This window comes from Bombus vosnesenskii, unplaced genomic scaffold, assembly GCF_011952255.1.
Source record: "Bombus vosnesenskii isolate JDL3184/JDL3185 unplaced genomic scaffold, Bvos_JDL3184-5_v1.1 scf7180000013352, whole genome shotgun sequence".
NCBI classification, from domain to species: domain Eukaryota; kingdom Metazoa; phylum Arthropoda; class Insecta; order Hymenoptera; family Apidae; genus Bombus; species Bombus vosnesenskii.
Genome location: NW_022882988.1, coordinates 1,421,393 through 1,441,351, shown reverse-complemented (window position 1 = coordinate 1,441,351; position 19,959 = coordinate 1,421,393). Strand labels below are relative to the sequence as shown.

The 19,959-nt window shown below is 38.0% G+C and overlaps 1 protein-coding gene across 2 annotated transcripts in view; it reads right to left on the bottom strand.

Moving 5' to 3' along the window:
- LOC117236768 (CD151 antigen-like) overlaps positions 1 to 19,959 on the bottom strand; it is an 89,937-nt gene that overhangs the window by 12,870 nt on the left and 57,108 nt on the right. For both annotated transcript variants that reach the window (XM_033500009.1, XM_033500010.1), the window contains one exon: positions 5,586 to 5,777. In XM_033500009.1, coding sequence (XP_033355900.1) covers positions 5,586 to 5,777 — 192 coding nt within the window. The remainder of the gene's footprint in view (positions 1 to 5,585; positions 5,778 to 19,959) is intronic.

Sequence of the window (19,959 nt, the reverse complement as noted above, 5' to 3'; positions counted from 1 at the left end):
GTTCGAGCATAAATTGGTCGTAAGTGGCGCGATCGGCCGTTGGATACTTAGGAAGTAATGTGGTCTCGCCCGAAGCGTTCGGATCGGTGCTCGGAACGACGAGTGGAACTGGTTCGAAACCAGTCCGAGGCGTCGAGACTTGTCCGCCGATGCCAGTGCCGCGATACGTCATTTACTGGCATAAAAAAAAATCGACCGCTACTATGGTCATGGATACTAATTGAAACGTGCCGCGTCTCGTTAATACGCGAGCTTGCTAATTATTGCTTAATGATCTCGAAGCGCGCGGTATCTGTGACACACGCAAACATCGATATCCTTTGGGACATAGCGATCGTGAATTAGGCGTATCGTTCGATCGAATGTGACCTTCGCCGTGATTATGATCACTGTTCGACGGGTAATTGCTGGTAGCTTTGATAAGAGCATTGGATTATACATAGTAAATTACACAGCCGATTATATGATTATACAATGGAGTTTGAAGGTTGAATCGATTTGACGGATTCCTGATGAGATTTGTGACGTGATCGCTTAGGAGGAATGGAAGCTTAGGAGGCAGATAGGTATTTATCAGAGAAGTCAGTGAGGAGGGAAATTACAGAGCTTGAGATTTTGTTAGAAATTGTATTTAATTAACTGTATGGGTTTGTACTACTCGCACGTGATGAATATATCAAAAGAATACGGTGGCTAGAAAAAGTATTGGCGTATATCTTTATTTTACAATGATATGTTTTTTTACTGGATTCTGTGCGTTACATTTTCACATTGTGGAATTTTTATAGTTATGTAAAAGCAACACTAAATGATACGAAATTTAGTCGTAAGTTAGGCTTGTGTTGATAAGCGAAATTGTAGGAAATAAAATTTTATTAGAAACTTTATACGTATAGTCAACCATATGTATGACAGTATTGAGAAGATGACTGAAAATATATTGATAGTTGGATATAAATCGCGGTTACGTTAGTAAAAATAGCAGAATCGCGAAGATGTATTTATCATAGAAGCGTATAGCAGCTGTTATTACTCAGCGGAAATGTTAGCCTCGTAAATGTTACTTTAGGTTACAGTAGATACAACGCGTACACGCTAAGAGCATCGAACGAACAGCGATAAATTTCTACGTTGTCGTGTAACACCGGCTAACGATGACAATTTGTCGTTTAGCGCCATGAGAATGGGGTATCATCGAAGGAGCGCGACGAACGAAATAGTATCGGAAACTATTCCTGCATCGTACCCAACAAAATCAAAGACTCCATCGAGGAAGACTAAGTGACTTTTCATCAAATAATCGTAATCTTCGCTAATCGATTTGAACAAGTGGAGAGCCAAATTAAGAAGAATCTGTTCTCACAGATCTCTGTGCGGTTTGCAAGGGTTGTTAGTGGAATTTAACTATCATTTATGTGGAATTAAGCGTGAGCCAGTCCACGAAGGTTGCAGGCTCAATGGTAGCGCGAGATACCAGAGCGGTGCTACGCTAATTCTCGCTTAAGCACAATTTATAGCTTAGCAGGGAACGCTAGTTTTCAGATAGAGAAACAACGGACAGGTTCGAAGGACGAAACTTTGCATTGAAACATATGGTTATTTCAAACTACGGAACTTTGTATAGAGTTTAATTATTTATTCAATAATGTAATATCGTAACAGGAAAAGCGTATTAGATAAAAGAGAATACGCGATATGAAAACACGCGACGTAGACCACTGGAAATGTAATGAATTGCGAATACATCGATACACAATGTTGGAGAATGGCATTTCGACTGGGAAAATTCTGACAGGGGCAAGCGAATGATTTTGGTCATTTCCTGCTACTTAATTCTTCATTTCTACGAATTTCTGTATTCATAATAATAATAAATTACGAATGTTTGCGTAAATCCATATTTTTATTAACATAATTAAGAGAGTATTACTAGCTAGGTATCTAAATATTCGAAATACTCTTTGGCTTTTTTACTTTCGTCTGGTTTAAAGAAAGTGTAAAGAAACATAAGGCAAAACTATTTTCTTCGAACTATTCTGAAAATTTATTAAACGAAAATCTCAAACCGAAAAATCTTTGGCACCGAAAGTGCTCAAATACTTACAAAATGAAGAAAATATAAATTTTTGCAAACATGGATGAGATATTGTGAATACGTATTAAAGTCCATTAAGCTGCCAGACTGCGTGTGACGGCATATCCTCTCTCGGTGAATTATGTCGTTGGAGCGCAAGAAAACAAGGAAGCTTTTAAAGTGATTCTTTTTTTTCGTTCCTTTTTCTATTTTTTCGTTTCTTTCTCTGTTTTTCCTTTGCTCATAAGAGAAAATCGCCTTCGATTCCGTTGATCGAACTTCAATGCAATCTGAGCTTTCGAAGCAATTCCATAGAAAATATCCTTGGTACCGTATCAACCGTAACGAATGATCTTCTCCGCGGAAAAATCTGGATATTTTTAACAGCATTCTCTCTATCTATTTGTTTTACTTTAGCACATTTAGCTTTGACGATAGAACCGCCATTGGATCGCGAACGTCGCGATCAACAAGGGGAGACTTTGCCGAGGAGTTCAAGCGATAATGTCGGAGGCAATCGACTATGCGTTCAAGGCGAAATCGACCTTGTGATTAAGTATTTTATTACGTGTTACTACGTGGATGGGATTTCTTTATAGTGGAAGGTGTATTTTATGCAGAGTACAAAAAGTAGCGCGATCTAGATATAGCTAAGATTTATTTCACTGGTAGATAAGCAGCTGATTTAGAATCTTCGAACTATGTAACGACGATAAGCTCCGTTTACTCGTAACTTTAATTACTATCTTTTCAAATTAAAAAGATTAAAGAAGTAAACTTGAAAAAGTGCTATGCAGTATATACTGTGCAAAATTTTTAGACCATCCACGGATAACGATCTCGTAACGATGCAACTCAAATCACAATCTTAATCCTAAGTCCTAAATTAATGTCATAAGATACGGATAGACCGATTTAGAATGATGCATGAGATGAAAGCAGATCAAAGACGTAAATGATTTATTCAAAATACTATAAACTTCCTGTTTGATAAATGGTACAGGACTATTGCATGGTACTGTGTATCCCTTCGTAAGTCCCTTTAAAGTCAGATCTGAAATGAATGGTATTATGAATTCTTCCTTGTGTGGTATTACCATATGATAATCGAATTAAATTAACGAAAAATGATATTACAATATATTATTATTAAAACATATCATTGCTGTTAATTTTTTAACCGATTTCATACGTTATAGGAAACACATAGAATAAAACAACAGGCTTCACAGGATCGGTCAAAATCTGCAATTGGAAAGAGCTATCGATGGTATAATGTAAACGAGCAGCCTTTCAAGCACTCTCTTCTTCTACGCCATTCCTTCATTTTCATCGAGGAAGCGAGCTTTAACAGCGGACAAAGTCTCCGTGCCTGGAGCAATAATGTCGGAGGCAGCGATGCAAGTCAAAGGGAAGTTCAGCCCCACAGCCGAGAAAGAAACGGAGCTCGTAGATGGGCATTGAAGCTGCCCCGGAAACGGAACTTCGAGAAATCTTTTTTTAAATGCTTCGGCGAGAACGTCCCTCTCAATGGTGGCGAACCATTTTAATTACCATCGTGAATATCCTTTTCTTCCGTCTTCCATTCGAACGCTTACATCATAAATGGAATTTTTCCTCGAAAAGTTTTAGAACGAGAAGGAGAGGAAACACGGAGAAACGAAAAGGTAATGGAATGGAGGACAAAACGACAGCGAGATGAATTCACGATAGAATCGAGATCGCGTAATATTCGACTTACAATGTGGTTTCTTTTCCAATCTCCAATGCTAAATCGTGACGTTTTAACTCGTGCCGGATCTTTGACACGGTGACTGAAATTCAAAGGGAAAGACGATCCTCTTCGTTTTATCGATATGAAAGCGGTAACACTTAATTCGAGCATCAGTATAAAAATAATCCCCAAGAATTATTAAGCCATCTTAGTGTCGTGTCAAATAATATCAAAGAATAATATGTCATTTAACACTATAACATAATTTACGAATTTAATAGAAACATTTACAATTTTACAATTGAAAATAATAAGTATATACATATGTACACCCTAAAATAAAAAATTGTATTTCTATGTACACTCACTGTGCTCTTGACCCTTTTGCGTATAACGTAAAGTGTTATTCATTTTTGAAAATAAATGATTTACATTTAAAATTTGAAATTGCCTTTCTCCTTTATTTCCACACCATTCGAAGATTTTCAGCTCTTTCCTAGGGATTCGAATTCCTGTGATTCGATTGTAAACCGCCACCTTGGTCTTAAGCTCACCGTTACAGCTAATCTCTTTCATCTATATTTTACTTTAATCTTTTTCTACATCTCTGTATCTGGTAACTATCTATCATTGTAAATGCATGCATTCCAATGGACTCATCCCGTATAGAAATAAAAAATTCAGTAAGTTGTATCTTACATAGCTGCAATTTGGTCTATACAGCAGCGTTAAAAAGAAAAGATCGTTTCCTAGACGAAACTACGTGAAGCTCTACGATACTTAGTTATGTATGAAACTAGTAAGCTTTTCCTAGCTTCGAATAGAGTATTCGAGAAAGTTTCGTGAACGATTGTCCTATTAACCAAAGAGCATCTGCTACCAAGGTTATAGGCAATTCCGTAAACGATAGCTAGAGTGGCTGGTTTCTCTAACATTCCAACCTTCTATATCATCCTCTGCTTTATCTTTGCTTCTATCTCTCTTGGCTAGGCGCGTTTACCCAGACCGGAGAATTAATTAATCAGACAATAGTGGCACCCTGATAAATGGCCGGCACGGAAGCGCATGATCGATAAGAGACACCGTACTACCCATCAACGGTGTTACATGTTCTCGACAAAGCGATGAATCTTACGGAGACGCACGAGGACCGTTTCCGATTCGATCGACTCTGTCAAGATTATTGGCTAAAATGGATTCAGAGGCCGTAAAGCGGTTTTCTTACGGTGAATTAAATAATACGAGTCAATTCTGCTAGACAGGAATTGATGTTGCCTGGTTGAGGTTGAACTTCGTTATCCGACCTTTCATTTTTCACGACAGTTTTTGGTACCGACTTTGTGGAGTGAGTTTTTGATATTACTTACAGTGGACATAGAAAGCACTCGTACAAAGATTAATTACTAAAACCTTGTAAAATCGCGTACATCGAATGAAGAAATGAATATAAACGTACGAATATAACATACGTGCAATGGAATGTCCGTACACTTGTCACGTTGCGATCAAACCTACGAGTTTAAAATATTTATTGCAAAAATAAGAAATAATTATACAATTAGTATTTAATAAGATTTCTTTTTGATTCTATATCTTCGCAGTGCTTCGTGGAAAAATAAAGATATCCGTCCAGTACATACTACAAGCGTACCAATAAATGATCACTTACAACGTATTCAACCATATGATATATGCCGAAAGAGATAACGATTGATTCAAGCCAGCAGAGGTCGATCGAGTCGAAAGAGCATTCATCAGTGTTTCGCGGAAAAATAGAAATATCCTTTGATTACTTACTATAAGAAGAACGCATCTATTTTCAGAGGTTACACCGCCGCATCCGAGCCAGCTACCGACTACAGCCAGGACACCTGCGACGATCAAAGCGTAAGCTAGCGCCGGATACGTCGAGGTCGTCATCAGGGACACGTAGTTGTGCTTCGAAATCACCGTCCAGATACCGATTCCGCCCACTACCAATCCAGATAACTGAAACAAAAATAAACCAGTAGACGCTCAAGTTCTGCACGTTCTGTTAATCTTTAATTAATCACCGCAATGCTGGGTGCATGAGGGATAAAACGCGGTTGAATACGCGTTTTATCCTTTCTCTCGCGCGTTTACGCGCTCAGAGCCAACAGAATTTGCCTATTCGTTTTTCTGTCAAATAAACCTGCACGGAGTAAGTGATTCGCAATTGGCTTTTCGGCTAATCGTATTTCACCCTATGCTAAACTCGTTAAGCCATCTCCGTGTACATACTAAACCTGTATACGCCATTGTGAAAGTTACCATTTGCCCACGAGATACAATCAACGTGTCTAAGTTCAATTAATTCGTTCGATTAAAAGTGTAGTAAATGGAAACAGTATAATGAGGCCGTAAAATCGGTTAGTGGTCGAAGTTTAGGATTTTCGGCAAGAATTCAATTCACATGTATTACGAATCATAAGGATTTAGAACAGAGTTCAGGGGCATGCAATATCTAGTCAGAAATAGTTCTTCCTTTTGTAATATGTACATTCCCGCTTCTAAGGATTGTAATAACGTATTATACTTATACCGAAAATTCACAGAGTGCGTGATATATAACAACATATGAAATACCCAAATTATAATCTTCGTCGTTAATTTTAACAGTCAAAACGAATATCTATTTCAATTCTGTTTCTTTAATTGAACCCATGAAAATATACATATGCACTCTGAATATTGTATATATTTTTTAATATTATGTGTATTCTGTGCAATTTATTTACGATGTAGCTATATGATGGATAGGACGACGATATCGTAATGGCGTATATAACCATGACGTCTTTGATACGTCAGTACGTTTTATTCCGCCGATATCGAAGTTCGAATTCCATCGAATTCGGTCATAGTGCAGATACGGTCACCGCCCACGAACAGTCGGTACACAACGTCGAACGTCGTCGATAACCGTCCGTGCCCTTCCGTATCTTTTCTCCACGACGATTTATCTATTTTTTCGTTTCTCCTTTTCTGTATTTCGTTTCCATTTTTCTCCTCTTATTTTTTCGCTGCCTTGATTCCAGGGAATTTTTGTTCGTCCGGCCAGTGACAACGCGGTAGCGACGCCAATCGCCTCTCCCGCGGGAGCAGCGGTGGAAAGCACTAGGAGATATACGGACAACGTCCACGTAAATATCGGTGGACGCGCGATATTTACGGTATCCAGGAATGTGCAGTGTACGCGGTCAGTGTGGTCTGTGTTCGTGCAATGACCAAGCTTCTAGACACGTGTGTTCGACGAACCAAACGTTCCTGGCCATTATCCGTGCTACGAAAGATGCACACGTGAGATCGTACTTTATCGTTACCGGCGATAATCGTGCTAGAATTTTTTCGTTTGTAACTATTCTCTTGAAATAATGTAAATTCGTGAAGAATTAGCAGATTTTCGTAATATCTTTTCGTAGAATAGTTTTTTATACTTGCTGCAAATGTCTTATTGTATTATTAAATCGTTGTATAAACATTGTACAAATATGCCGTGGAAGAATATTATTCTTATACAGGCTTAATAGAGTCTTGTTGTAGCATTGTATCTCTTTTTACTCCACTATACGTGAACGTACTGTTTTCTTTTAGAAGTACAATGTTTTTATTCTTCCCTTTCTTCGAATCTATGCTAGGAACTAAAACAACTAAGTTTTGGAACGTGTTGGAATAACAGTCTAAGTGTAGTTCGTTGTTCTTCGAACTATACAGAAACATTTGTGTTGAATATACATGGATAACATTTCATTAATTTATTTTATCCGAAATTGAAATAAAATCTTGTACGAGGCTGATACCTCAGCTGAAATTAATGTGTCATATTTGTGTGACACATAGTAACGAATGCGTTAATTATATAGTTAATTATCTGCCAATCGTATCCAGGTTAATTATACTGGTATAATGTTGCATCGGTATCTAAATTTGTTTCTCATTAGCACATTGCTTTTCCATTTTTTTATTTATTTTAACGATTAAGAAATTAAAGATTATTCGTAGCTACCAATGTTATCCTATAATGTTAAAATTTCCCTAGTGTATGGTACAGTGTGCGACGGTATACATGGATTCAGGGAAAAGGAATCTCCAGGGAGCTCGATGAATCAAAGCAGTAGTCCAAATTTAGGGTCATAATCTCATCCTACTCGTGTAAGTCTCTCTAGAAAGTATCAAGTCCAACATATGAAATATCTGTTTTCTTTGGACGAAATAGGTATGCTTTTGCTTTTCACCGGGATAAATATTGACATACTTCTGTTATCGAGATATAATATTTCCAATACTACTTCTGAAAAAATATTATTGTTCTAGATTTTATAAAATCTTCATGGATTCATCTCGTTCTTTATCTTCAGAGCTGCTGGTATCTCTAGAAGAAAATTACAAAATCCAACGACGAATAATATGTTCCTTAGCAATGTTTTATACACTACAATAAAACAATTTATGTGTTCAAGAACTATGTTAGTATCATCTATGCAGAATTACTTTTAAAATAGATATGTAACTAAAATTTTATAGGTATATATTCATTCGAAGTAGAATATTCAGGAAGAATATGTAATTCTCGTTGCAGATAGAATATCGAAGACTTTGCAGCGCTATAATATATAAACGATACAGGGAATGGAAAAACATAAATCAACCTTTACTTCTACATAAACCATACTGCAGGCAATCTACGCAAAGGATATGAAGCGTTCAAACGGGCATTTCATACGTTACAGCCTAATATAACCGGGATTTGTTTTTGACCGGAAAGAAATAGTTGCCTGTCATATATCCTAATGTTCTACGCGAGCACATATTGCAAAAATTATAAAACTTTTCTATCTCATCGCATGGAGCCGTAAATTTTCGAAATGGCTACGATCGAAAAAGGGTTTGCATCAACGGTTAATCGATATTCTTTTATCTACGACGTTCATCGGGCCGGTTCTTTTCGGGGCTGACAGAACGAAACCGCACCTACGCATTACACCATATATCTTCGTAGAAAAATCCGGCCAGGAATGCTTCGAATCCAAGTTGATATTGGTACATACTGTATACCATGTATCTGAATACTTAGAGGAACTCTGTACACATGAACATATTATGTGTGTTTTACGAAACGTTTTGAAATTTCATTAGCACCGTAATGCGACCCGAGTAACATGATTATATTGGTAAAGTTTGAAACCAATTTGAAAGTATATATGTGTATAAAGTGTACAGAGTAGGTATACGTACTATAAGTTACACGATATTTAGTGTAAGTGTACGTATATTTGGCGGAGATCAGACAATTATTTAAACTACATATATACAGCGTGTACCAATTCTTTTTATCAAATATGTGCTTGCAATACATATTTTGTAATTGTTATATACATTTTCAGATTGGTTTAAAGTTTTACCAATATAATCGCTACAGCCGTGTCTCGTTAAGATGTTGATAAAATTTTATAATGTTTTATATAACACGCACAAGATATATAATATGTATATGAACATTTTCTACGGTAAGTAGTCTCCAAATACTTTCTTGAGTCAGTATATTTCTCCGCGATGCGCTTGAATCCCGGTGGCTCTAGCATCGAACAACTCTGAAATATCTCACTGCGTGGAAGCTGCTCGAGGGGGCAGCGATTTATTATTTTATCATAGTCCCGGTGCCGAAGGCGGCCACGTATCTCGGCCACGGAGTCGTAAATCCCGTATTATATCGTAGATACCATAGGTGGATTATACTTTGTATCTTTGTACGATACGGTGCATAAGTATAGAGTAATCTAATTACGGATGAACTTGAACGACACAGGTATATTCTCTGTTCCAGTTTGAACAAGAGCAATCGATCTTGCAATTAGTCGCGACAGGAGGTTAAAAAGTTAACAGAAAAAAAATATTTCTCAAATCAAAAGCTTGAAAATATAAGAAAAATATCATCGTAAGATCATTTTCTGATGGATCTTTAGTATCAGAGAAGAGAGTTCGCGCGACAAGAAAGAGGAACAAAAGTAGATGATTCTCAGGCTGCGACCTCTCGAGAGGAGCGTAAACGTAATTTACGATTAGTATTCGCGATGGAATATTTATGACATGTTCGGTTGAATATTATTTACATACATATAAGTTTCGAATAGCGGAGATATTTACAATCGGTGAAGTCAAGTGCGTAAGAGCGGAGACTTTCTCCGCGAGTAGACGAGATTATGCGCCATCGTATTTTTCCAACATGTCGATGGTTACGCGCGATGAATAGCTCGAGTCGAGGCGATCGGCATTCTGTCGCGTGGTTCCCGTCGAACGTGAATCCTGGGTGGTCTGCCAGAACGGCAGGACCACGTACAACGCGATCAAAAAGTTGTTACTGCTTCCTATAAAGCGATTTGGAAAAGAGAAAATAATGCGTACAGAAACATGTACGAGTAAAGAATCTATAGCGGCTGCAAAAAGTATTGACACATCAGCGTATTTATTTTATTATAGCACTCACCTATTAACTAAATTAAATGCAAGCATATTAAAACTTGATGGCATAGAAACGAAACGTAGAGTCTGATAAAACACTGATAAAAAATACCGATAAAATGGTTCAAAGTGTATAACACACCTCACATATGAAAGGTATTTACAAATGCTCGAATACATTTCATGCTCCACTGCTGTATTAAAAGAACTCTTCATTTAATTGTAACTTTTTGCGCTCTGGCTCCAATACGACGTAAAATGCGAATAATAAATTCAAACAATGCTATTTGAATAACGCGGAACATACTTCTTGCGTTATCCTACTGTACAAAGCCAGCAGTCCGCCTTGGCCCGCTTAGAACAATGGATCGAACGTCGTCGAGTTATGGGACTGGGTTCCAACCATAAGCGGGCCATTTTCGGTTCGATCAAGCCGAGCCGAAAATAAAAGGACCAGCCGCGTCGTTTTTATCTAGCTTGCTCAATTAGAGGAGCGCTGGATTTCGTCTGTTCCTCGAGGCCGACCGTTAACTATGCACGCGCGACATTCGTCCCAGTCAACCTAAAAGCCTCGTTTGGACAGGTTTTCTGGAATTCTTCGAGGGACACCGATGTCTCCCACAAACGCCCCCGCAACTCCCTTTTGCTCGTCTCCCGGAGGGCTTTAAGACCTTTGTGCGTTCGTTTTCCTGAGACGCGATGGTGACTTATCTTCTTCGAGGGATTATGAATTCGGAGAGCAAATAAAGAGACGAGTGTCTAACGGCGCTCCACGGTCATTCTTTTACCACGTTGCGCTCCCCATCTGACGGTCGATGGGGCAGAAAATTCATTTCCTTCTCGCTATTATTTGACGGGTAAATTGAATTGTATTGGCAAGAATTATTATTGCGATGTTGGAGGGTAACAGAGATTACGTAGTTTTGGAAGAAGGTATTACGAAGAGCAGTGTTTCTGAATCTACATCGAAGGATAATTAAGTCTCTCGGAAGATTAATTCTTCTTATATTCTCAATATTATTGTTCACAATCTTCTTACACGATTGAGCCAATACTATTGGTGAAATTTTATAAGCCACCAGTTACAAGTTGTAAGAATGAATTCTCCTGCATAATAACAACGTGTTTGGTAATAATGCGAATGAAAGTTCAGAAGCAATTTTCATAAATTACACATCATCTGATTTCCTATCTACATACTTCTGTATTTTCTCAGTATATCTTCGCTTGTCGTACTTAATAATATTTAATAATTACATTGTACGTGATACAATTTAAGATGTAAAAATTGTTATATTATTCTTGGCAGTTTTTTTAAATCTTCTTCGCCCTATAACATACGATAAATAAGAATTTGTAGCAATTAGAAAGTGTATTCCTTTTGACGAAGTTACGTTGTAATAGTAACGTCATAGCTTCGCTCATCCCCAAGATCGAGCGACGTTTGTTCGAGTCTAACAATCTTTTCGTCCGACGGTTATAAAATATTACACTGCTAATTCCATAAATCGTGGTACACCCTCTCTTGAATTTTTGCCAAGATTTATGAGGACGGTAACTAGGTACGAGTTGTATAACTTGCACGATACGATTACGACCGCCGAGCAAGCTATCCTACACCGGCAACGACGTTGTTTTCCTTTTTTATTATTTTGCCAACATTTTCTTTACGTTGCGTCGTTACGAAGACCTCAGGCGTCGCTCCTTAGTTTCCGCGCTCAGTTTCGAGTCTTTATACTTGCCTTTAACTTTTTCCGTTTCAATTTTGCTTTTGTTATGATACTTACAGTGCAGTTTAAATAGTAAACGATGTAAATGGTAGAAATTAAAAAGTAATTATTCTACCTGGAAAGAATGCGAATTCTATGAAAAATATGGCCACGAAAGTTACAAGCGGTTAGATGTTTATGCAAATGGATATTTTTACAAGAATCACATACGAAGAATTGAATTTTGAATATAAAAGAGAGAATGTTCTATTTTCGAAATATAATTAAATTTGAATTAAATGTTTATAATATAACTGTATAGATAAATAAATTTAACTAATCCAACGTATTTTCCACCATTTATTCTCACTTTAAACTTGTAAAGTAAAGTAAGCGTTAAAAGTCCACGGGTTGAAACTACGGAGGTTAAAATTGTGTTAATAAAAGGAAACGTCCGCAGCTAAAATCCGCAGTTGAAATAACAAATAATATAAGTGCCCAGGTTAACAAAGCAGCGCTTTTGTTCATATTGGAAATCTACGTTGCTCGCTACTTCAATTTCTCGATTATATCTGCAAAATTTTCGAAACGAGACATTTAATAATAACAATTGGTCTACGTTAATGATTTTCAGGATCCATATTAATTTCATCTGTACAATCCCGACGTTAAATAAACAGACATCCGCCTGTTATACTTTTGCGTTGTATTTGTAACAAAGCTTCCTCTCCGCCCGGGCCAGTGGATTTTAACTGACACGGAATATCCGCTGTTACGCAATGCACTGGCTTTTCACGTCGGATCACGTAGCGGCGCAAAGTATGTCGGGGATGCGTCTAATTTTAAGTCCTGCCCGTTGTATCCGCGAGTTACGTGCAAATAAGAATTCGCCTGTTTGCATGTCAACCTATATATACATGCTTGCATCAAATGTCGGCCAAATTGAAGCCAGAAACGATGAAATTTTCGTGCTTTGATCTTTGATCACGCAATGATCTTCGTTCCCGTTATTACACGATTATGAATAGATCGCAAATATTTATACATTTTTATATTTTTGTGAACGTAACTAAACAAATGGGATTTAAATAGAAATTTGTGTCATGTACTAAATATTGTAACAGATACTTTACTTCGAGTGTCTCAAAATATTCAGGCTATGAACCTCTTATTTATTATTACGAATCGTGAATGATTCAATTACTACTATTATCAAAGTTGTTACTTCATATTGGTAATTTGTAACTCGAAAAATGTTGCTGATGGTATTAATTCAATTGTAACAACACGGTCCTGAACGCAGTCAATAAAAATTGAATCAACGAATAAGAATTTTAGTTAATGTGGTATTTCATCAATCCGTGAGCTACGTAACAACGTTAATTGTTCGGAAATTTCCTGGTTCGCATTAGAGTAAATAGAAAAAAAAGGTAGGGCCAAAGGAAAAACAGACAAGCGGCCTGATGGTTCGATGATTTCTCGCGTTTAGTCTCGGTGCATTCTTCGGTACAGCTGCAGCTGCCACGAGATATCATCGCTATAGCAGCCTGTTGTTCCACTCCCTTGGCATGATACTTGCGTATACGTATACTATACTATATATGTAGAACGCAGGGTACACGCACGATTTATGACGGCCGTTTTAAGGCCACCGGCACCGCTTCGTAATGCCATTAATGATAAACAATTTCGACGCTGCGTGCCCACCGCCAGAGACTCAACCGCGAAACACGAGAAACTTAGACGATGTCGGTTAATTTAATGGAATCATTTGCAGCGAGAGCTTTACGATAATCGGTCGAACCCTCGGGCACGACTCCCAGACTTCGTGCTATGAAACGCCAGTTCCCTCTTCCAGACTTCCTGTTCTACGTCTCTGTTATATAAGACACGGTAGAGCAATCAAACAGGAAATTAACTAAAGCAAAATGTTAATGGAGAATAGAATTTGCTTGTTCGAAGGTTCATTTTCGAGAAGATCGAGTTTGAAAATGAGTGAGGTACATGCGAACTTGGATAATTTCTGATTGAATACGAGAGGAAAAATTCTGCATACAAAAGTGAAGATTAAAAATATTCCATTTGAAGCTTCATTTCCGAGAAGATCAAATCTGTAAACTGGTCAGTCGTGCTACTGTGAATTTGGCTCATTTCCAATTCGATACGCTTGTAGGATAAGGGACCCTGTCTATACGTGAAAATGAATCGAAAACGTAGAATAATCTTTTCTTCGTTTGGAGCCTCGTTTTCGAGAAAATCGGGTCTGAGAAGCGTTCAAGTACGTACGTGAACTTGGCTAATTCTCAATTCAATACGAACAGACAATTTGTTAAGAACCTTTTTTTTCGTACATGCGAAAATAAATTGAAAATCCAGAATAACCATTTTTTTTTTTTTCATTTGGAGCCTCTTTTCCAATTATATCTATATAATAGTTTGAAGAGTGATAAAAAATACGTGACTAATACGCAATGAAATACGAGTGGACAATTGATAAGAGATTCTGCACGCGAGTTTCATTCAAATTGACAGCGATATACATATGTTTAACGCTAAATTGAAAAAAAAAAGAGAGAAATTGGTAATACAAAATTGATTGGCAACACAGTGAGTTTTTAAATTTGATTCTCTGTGAAACACGAAAAATGTCATTTTTATTTTTCCCTTGTACCATTCGTTATGCACTTTTTAATGACGGTTGAATCTCGTTAGAATACAAGCTGTTCGAAATATTAATAAATCGCGAAATTCGAATGTCTCTAAACGCGCAGAAATGCCAGAAATCTTAAAAGACAATGGGAGCTATTAATAGCCTCTGTCCAATAAATTCAAATAATCGGTCGCTGTAGCAGCGATACACCGAATTCCGGCCCAATTTCTCGCTAGATCGATAAGAGAGTCGGAGAATGCAGCGTTGGAAATGCTCGCAGAAATTGGCGGGCGCGCGTGACATTCCGTCCAAGTTTATCGACTCGGGGATCCATCGATCTCCAGCCGCTGGTCGCAATCGATCGAGAAGCATTGCATGTATTCGCGTGTTGCACGGTAGATCTCAGTTTGGTAGAACGTCGTTCTAAGAGCAGTTTTACATTAATCGGTCTAAGTATGTTGGACGAGAGATTCGTCTTGTGCTCGAGCGTTTGAAATCGAAGGTGAGCATCCTATTAGCATAAGAACCGAGAAGATCTCTTCGCGAGAATAGCTGCTGTCTTATTTACAATGTGTCAGAGATGATCATTCACACATCCGCGATTTTATTCTATGCGCACTGGTAAAACGAAGATGTACGATAAGACAGGTTTATTTGGGTCATTTAAGCTTCAAGATCTTCAGATTCAATCTTCAACTTCGTACAGAATAATTCAACTTTGTTATGTATCATGAAACGTTGTTAGTCTTTGATGTAATAACGAAAACGTGAGAAAATATCATGTATCTCGGGTGCAGCGAGGGAAAATATAAAAAATGAGAGGATGCTCGAAGGTCTTGGAAGTTTTTAATGTTTTGCAGGTCTCGGTAGATGTTCAATATCTGACAAACATTTTCAATATGTACTTTTGTCAAAGCGAGTGCATCGGCATAAGATATTTAATCAAAATCTAAAATGTCCGAGTCTATAATCATATTCGAATGTTCATTGTTCATAGTTTTGAGGAACTTCAAATTACTTTGAAGTTGAAATTCAAACATCCATCGCTGGTCACGAGCAGATCGTGTCGTTTCAGCATCAAACACGAGTGGATGAACGTGAAAACGCAAAACTCGCGGCTACTTTGCGTAATGCACGATCACCGAGCGATGAAGCTATTGAATAACCTTTCAGAGCGCGACAAAGGTTCGCTGTTGAGGCTCGTCCTCGCTTTTCACTACCGAGAACGAGATTCCATCACGGGACTGCGTCCCTGTTCGTTGCACAAAGATTCTAGTTCCGTGACTTCGAGCGTGAAACCGGCCGGAGCCCGGTCCCGGAATATTCCCAGATTCAATCTGCAGGAGGCACGTAAACCCTGTATAGCCAGAGAGCTATTCTATTCCCTAGCGAAATTAGAATAATTACGTGTTACATCGTGTCTCGACGACTCTCGTCTCTCTCCTGACTTGCTCGAGTGTGCATAGAGAAACTACGTTTCGTTTGAGAGGACTTCCCACATTACTTTTATATTTAAACATCTCTTTCCTTCGTTTCTTCGAGGTTTGGAAGATTTCATGGAACATCTTACTTCTGTGAGAGAGTGGAGAAAAAAAACCTTCGTAGACGGCTCGAGGAAATTACGTTTGACACGCGATGCGTGAATGAGAATCCACCTGACTGCTGCAAATTAGCGACAGTTTATCAAAGGTGAACTCAGGTTACCACACGTGGCGTTAGTGAGTTTCGCACATTCTATTTCGCTAGCAAACATGTAGCGATAATCTTACTCTCGTACGTAACTCAAACTGTCTGTAATTTTCTCTTTCTACTGTGTATCAAATACAGTTTTAATTACGCGAAGCTACAGTGTAATTCCAAGTGACAGAAGTGTAAGATAAATTCAAGAAATCGTTCGTAGGTCGACTTAAATCGTGTTCTTATAGAAGACAGCAATAAGATATCTTCATCAAGCCCCTGAATAATCAATCTTTAATAATCCTTTCTAACGATCGATTCTTAATAATTAGACACGCAGAAACGGTTTTATATTGACAAATCTTTTTCGAGAAAAAGATTTTACTCCTTAGGGATAAATCTGACAATTTTTACAAAAGAGAAAGCACAGCGCGGCCTAATAAATGTGAAGCTTTAATAGCACAATACGTAAAATTTAGTGTATAAATTTTCATTTCGAAGAAGTGCATTAACATTGCGCGAGATTATTCAGAGAATAGAAACCCAAAGTAATTTTACCATATTTTCGCGAGATACAAATTAACTAGATTTCCGACAAAATATATATACGAGTTTTCGGTTGCGCACAAGAGTTAAGCAGCGTATCGAGTCGACTAACGAACCTAAGTTAACTAACTCGAGACGTGACAAATTTCAATTATCCATCCTCTTCGAGATAAGTCAGAGACGTTTCCGATACTCGTGAAAAATTCTTCACTCCCTGTTTGACGTGTCGAGGATAATTAAACGGTAAACAGCGAAGCAGAATAATTCGAGCTACGTTCAGGATGGCGGGTGAAAAAGATTTTAGCGATGCACAGAGGATGGTATTGAGAAGTGAGCGATGCGAGCGCGTGGACATTGCTTCACGCTTGATATTTCACGATCGACAAACGTGTCAAGTGCGATCTGTCGTTGGACGACGCACCGGTATGCACGCGCGCCTACGTGCGTTCCTGCGTTGCCTTGTGCGTATACGCGTCCTGCCAGCACGGAAATGCAAGTACCCTAGGGCATGCACTAGGTGTCCCGTGGTATACGTTCGAGCGAACAGCCATTACCTCCGGACGGTCACCGGACTCGTTCTCGTCCGAGAAATAAGCCGGATGACGGTCGTTTCGTTCGTTTAGAGTGACTCGTTTCAATCCTCCGGTTGGCCATGCAATTGCAGTCGACTCTTCTATTTGTATTTTTTTTTCTTCTTCTTTTTACTTATGCTAATTGAGTCGAGGAAGACCTATCGCTACGAATGACTACAATTTCGTTTTACTTATGCAAATCGAACCGACTTAGTCAGAAGACTTAGTTAAATAGTTACGTTTGTAATTTTTATAGACGTAGATATGATATAAAGTTTACGATATAAATTAAAATGTAATTACTTTGGTAATTACATAGAGTGGAAAAGTTTGAAAGAAATAGCGTTATACGCGTAATATTTAGAAGCAAGTTAAACATCGAATACAAAAATAGTGACAAGAATCTTTCCGATAAGAAATTCATGGAATATTTCATTTTAAAGTAACGATTTTAACGAGTTTACGGTATAATCCGATGGGAAAATTTCTTTTCGTAATTAAATCAAACTTTCAAACAATCTTTATTTATTCACTATACCGTATAAAATATATATATATATATAAATATACATTAATGAATTGGTATATAGATGATAAAACAAATGCCTCTTAATTATACCAGAGGACTGGTTATAAACTTTCCCTTAATTACTTCCGTGCTTAATTATCGAATTGGTAGAGAGAAACGCATCAAGATTTCCCGAGTTCAAAGGTTAATCCAATTTCATCAATTACATAATTGAAATTTTCAGTTGATGAATGCGCAAGCACGTATCCTATGAATAATACCCATATAAATGTACACCTACATCAATAATATTAATAATTGTTAGCATGTGCGTACTTTTCACGTTCATTTAGTGTCGGGTAGTAGAGAAGTAGCGTATAAAATCTTTACGTTAAGCAGACATTAGGTCAGTCTTACTTAAAGCTTGGAATTAGTAGAAGTAATGGTAGGTGCTACGTAGACAAGATTCCACTTCTTTTTATTTCTTCTCGTCCGTTCTTCCCTTCCTTCCTCTTCTTCCCTTCCCTTCTTTTCTTCTTTTTTTCTTTTTCTCCACTTGTGGTTCCTCGAACAACTTTGCCGAATGTTGTTTCGCTGTTTTGGCGCTATTAAACGCGCAGTATTTAACACGGAACTCGCAACGATGCGGCTCAAACGAGCCGCGTGGAATGCGGGAATTACAAATATAATGAGGGGCTGTACCTAATGCGATTGGACCACGCGGCGAGATAATCGTATTTTATTGCGCGAACCATTCTGCGCTCCAACGTTCTATGAAGGAAGTGCCCTGATATTCGTTATTAGCGATCGTTAAAATTAATTCGACTTAAGGGACTGCTAAGAGGATCGGAACAGCGGTAATTTTCTTCCGCGAATCGTCCCTGTCACGTTCTCCGCATACCTTCCGTGACGAATAAATTTTTCAATGGATATAATGGAAAAACATTTTCAATTACCAAATGAATTATTACATACGAATATTACGAATTGTTAATTCATTACGTTTCTGCGATTTCTATAGGCAGTTTCAAATTCCCTTAAACTGTTATCCCGTACAAAACCAAAATTTTGACGAATTCGACTTTCTTTGATCCGGATTAGTTGCTACCGTTCGGACAGTCAGAGCACGAAAATAGTAATTTTAAATACACAATTTACGCCAAAGATCGTCTCACTAATTATTGGAATTCTGGCTAACTGGATAAAAAATACAAAAGGGAATAGGAAATAGTTTCGTTGATTTACGATCGTTGATACCCTAACAAAAATGTTTCAACCGTTTTAAAACAAACACGCGTGACGCTTCGTCCGCGTGAATTAATCCGGATCGAAATAAAAACGGTGCTACGTCAAACAAGCTAATCCTCTTTTTTTCCCTTCAAAAAATTACACTGGTAGCAGTAACGGTTGCGGTGAAAAGTTTGCCATGAAACGCCACGCGAGTGCCCTTGATGAATAAACTTTTCACTAGACTTTTCCGAGGTGTACGCATGCTTGGGCACGCACAACGTCGGAACAATAGGAAACAAAATACCCTTTCATTTCGCATCCCTTTTCACTTTGTTTCGTGAAATACGATCCATATATTATTAGGTGCATTATTATGTAGAACAGAAGGAAGACATTCAAGTGTGATGTCAAGTCTACAATGAAAATCTTCAGCGTTCTCGAATAGCCAAGTTTGAATGCGTCGGTCCATTATTATTAATCGGTAATTAGTAGTTCAGCCAACGATCTCTACTAGCTATATAATTAAGGCTTCCTACGTAGATGGCCGGTAACCTCCCTCTCTCCCCCTCTCCTTCTCTCTCTCTCTCTCTCTCTCACTGTGAAGTTTCAGAACGGTATTCGAGTTGTCCAAATTGCAGCAATCTTGCACCATGTGGTATGCTACATATAGATACACTTGCTCAGAAACACCGAGGCAATCGATTAGAAGTTGTATAGTAACGATGCAACGATGACAAACTTGCCATCAACTTGGTCGATCGTAGGGCAAAGATACAAGTCTGACGATCAACGTTAAGAC